The 544-nt window shown below is 38.6% G+C and overlaps 1 protein-coding gene across 1 annotated transcript; it reads right to left on the minus strand.

Moving 5' to 3' along the window:
* Positions 1-68: 68 nt before the first annotated feature.
* Positions 69-411, minus strand: LOC107581173 (prefoldin subunit 4-like; the record flags this gene model as incomplete). The annotated part of the gene is made up of 2 exons (XM_016266716.1): positions 69-226; positions 304-411. Coding segments are annotated over 2 exons (266 nt in total), but the record flags the coding sequence as incomplete, so codon positions are not given.
* Between the last annotated feature and the right edge of the window lie 133 nt (positions 412-544).

Here is a 544-nt window from a genome sequence, read left to right on the forward strand (position 1 = left end):
CCAGCCCAGATCTTTAACAATTAGGCTACAAGGTTTTCCAGATTCATGCACAACACACATAAACACACAGGGTTTGGTTTGTCACCTTCCCTGCCTCCAGCATTTCCTGCGTCTCTTCTTGAGAGTGACTGATGAACACGTCTCCGATCTGATACGGGATCAGCATTGCATCATCCTCACACATCATGAGGTCATCGCTGGCATCCTCTAGATTCTGTAAGGATTTCTACAAAAAAAGGGTTTGATCAGCATCTGCCTGAACAAAATGCAACCCAATGTATACAAATCAAACCAATTACTCACCTTTTTGGCCTCGATTTCATCTTTAAGTTCAGACATCCGATTTGTATTCCTGGCAAACTTGTTGATCTTTTGCTGGTCCTCAAATGTTACATTGACATCTTCAGCTGCCTGTTATGATTTGAGCAAGATTGTTAATTAAAACAATGCATTTATACCAATATAAACAACTCCTTTTGCTCTCTATTTTAAAATACACAATTAGTTTAAAGGGGTCATATGATGCTTTTTTAAAGATCATTAT

This window comes from Sinocyclocheilus grahami, unplaced genomic scaffold (genome assembly GCF_001515645.1).
Source record: "Sinocyclocheilus grahami isolate Dianchi unplaced genomic scaffold, SAMN03320097.WGS_v1.1 scaffold93591.1, whole genome shotgun sequence".
NCBI classification, from domain to species: domain Eukaryota; kingdom Metazoa; phylum Chordata; class Actinopteri; order Cypriniformes; family Cyprinidae; genus Sinocyclocheilus; species Sinocyclocheilus grahami.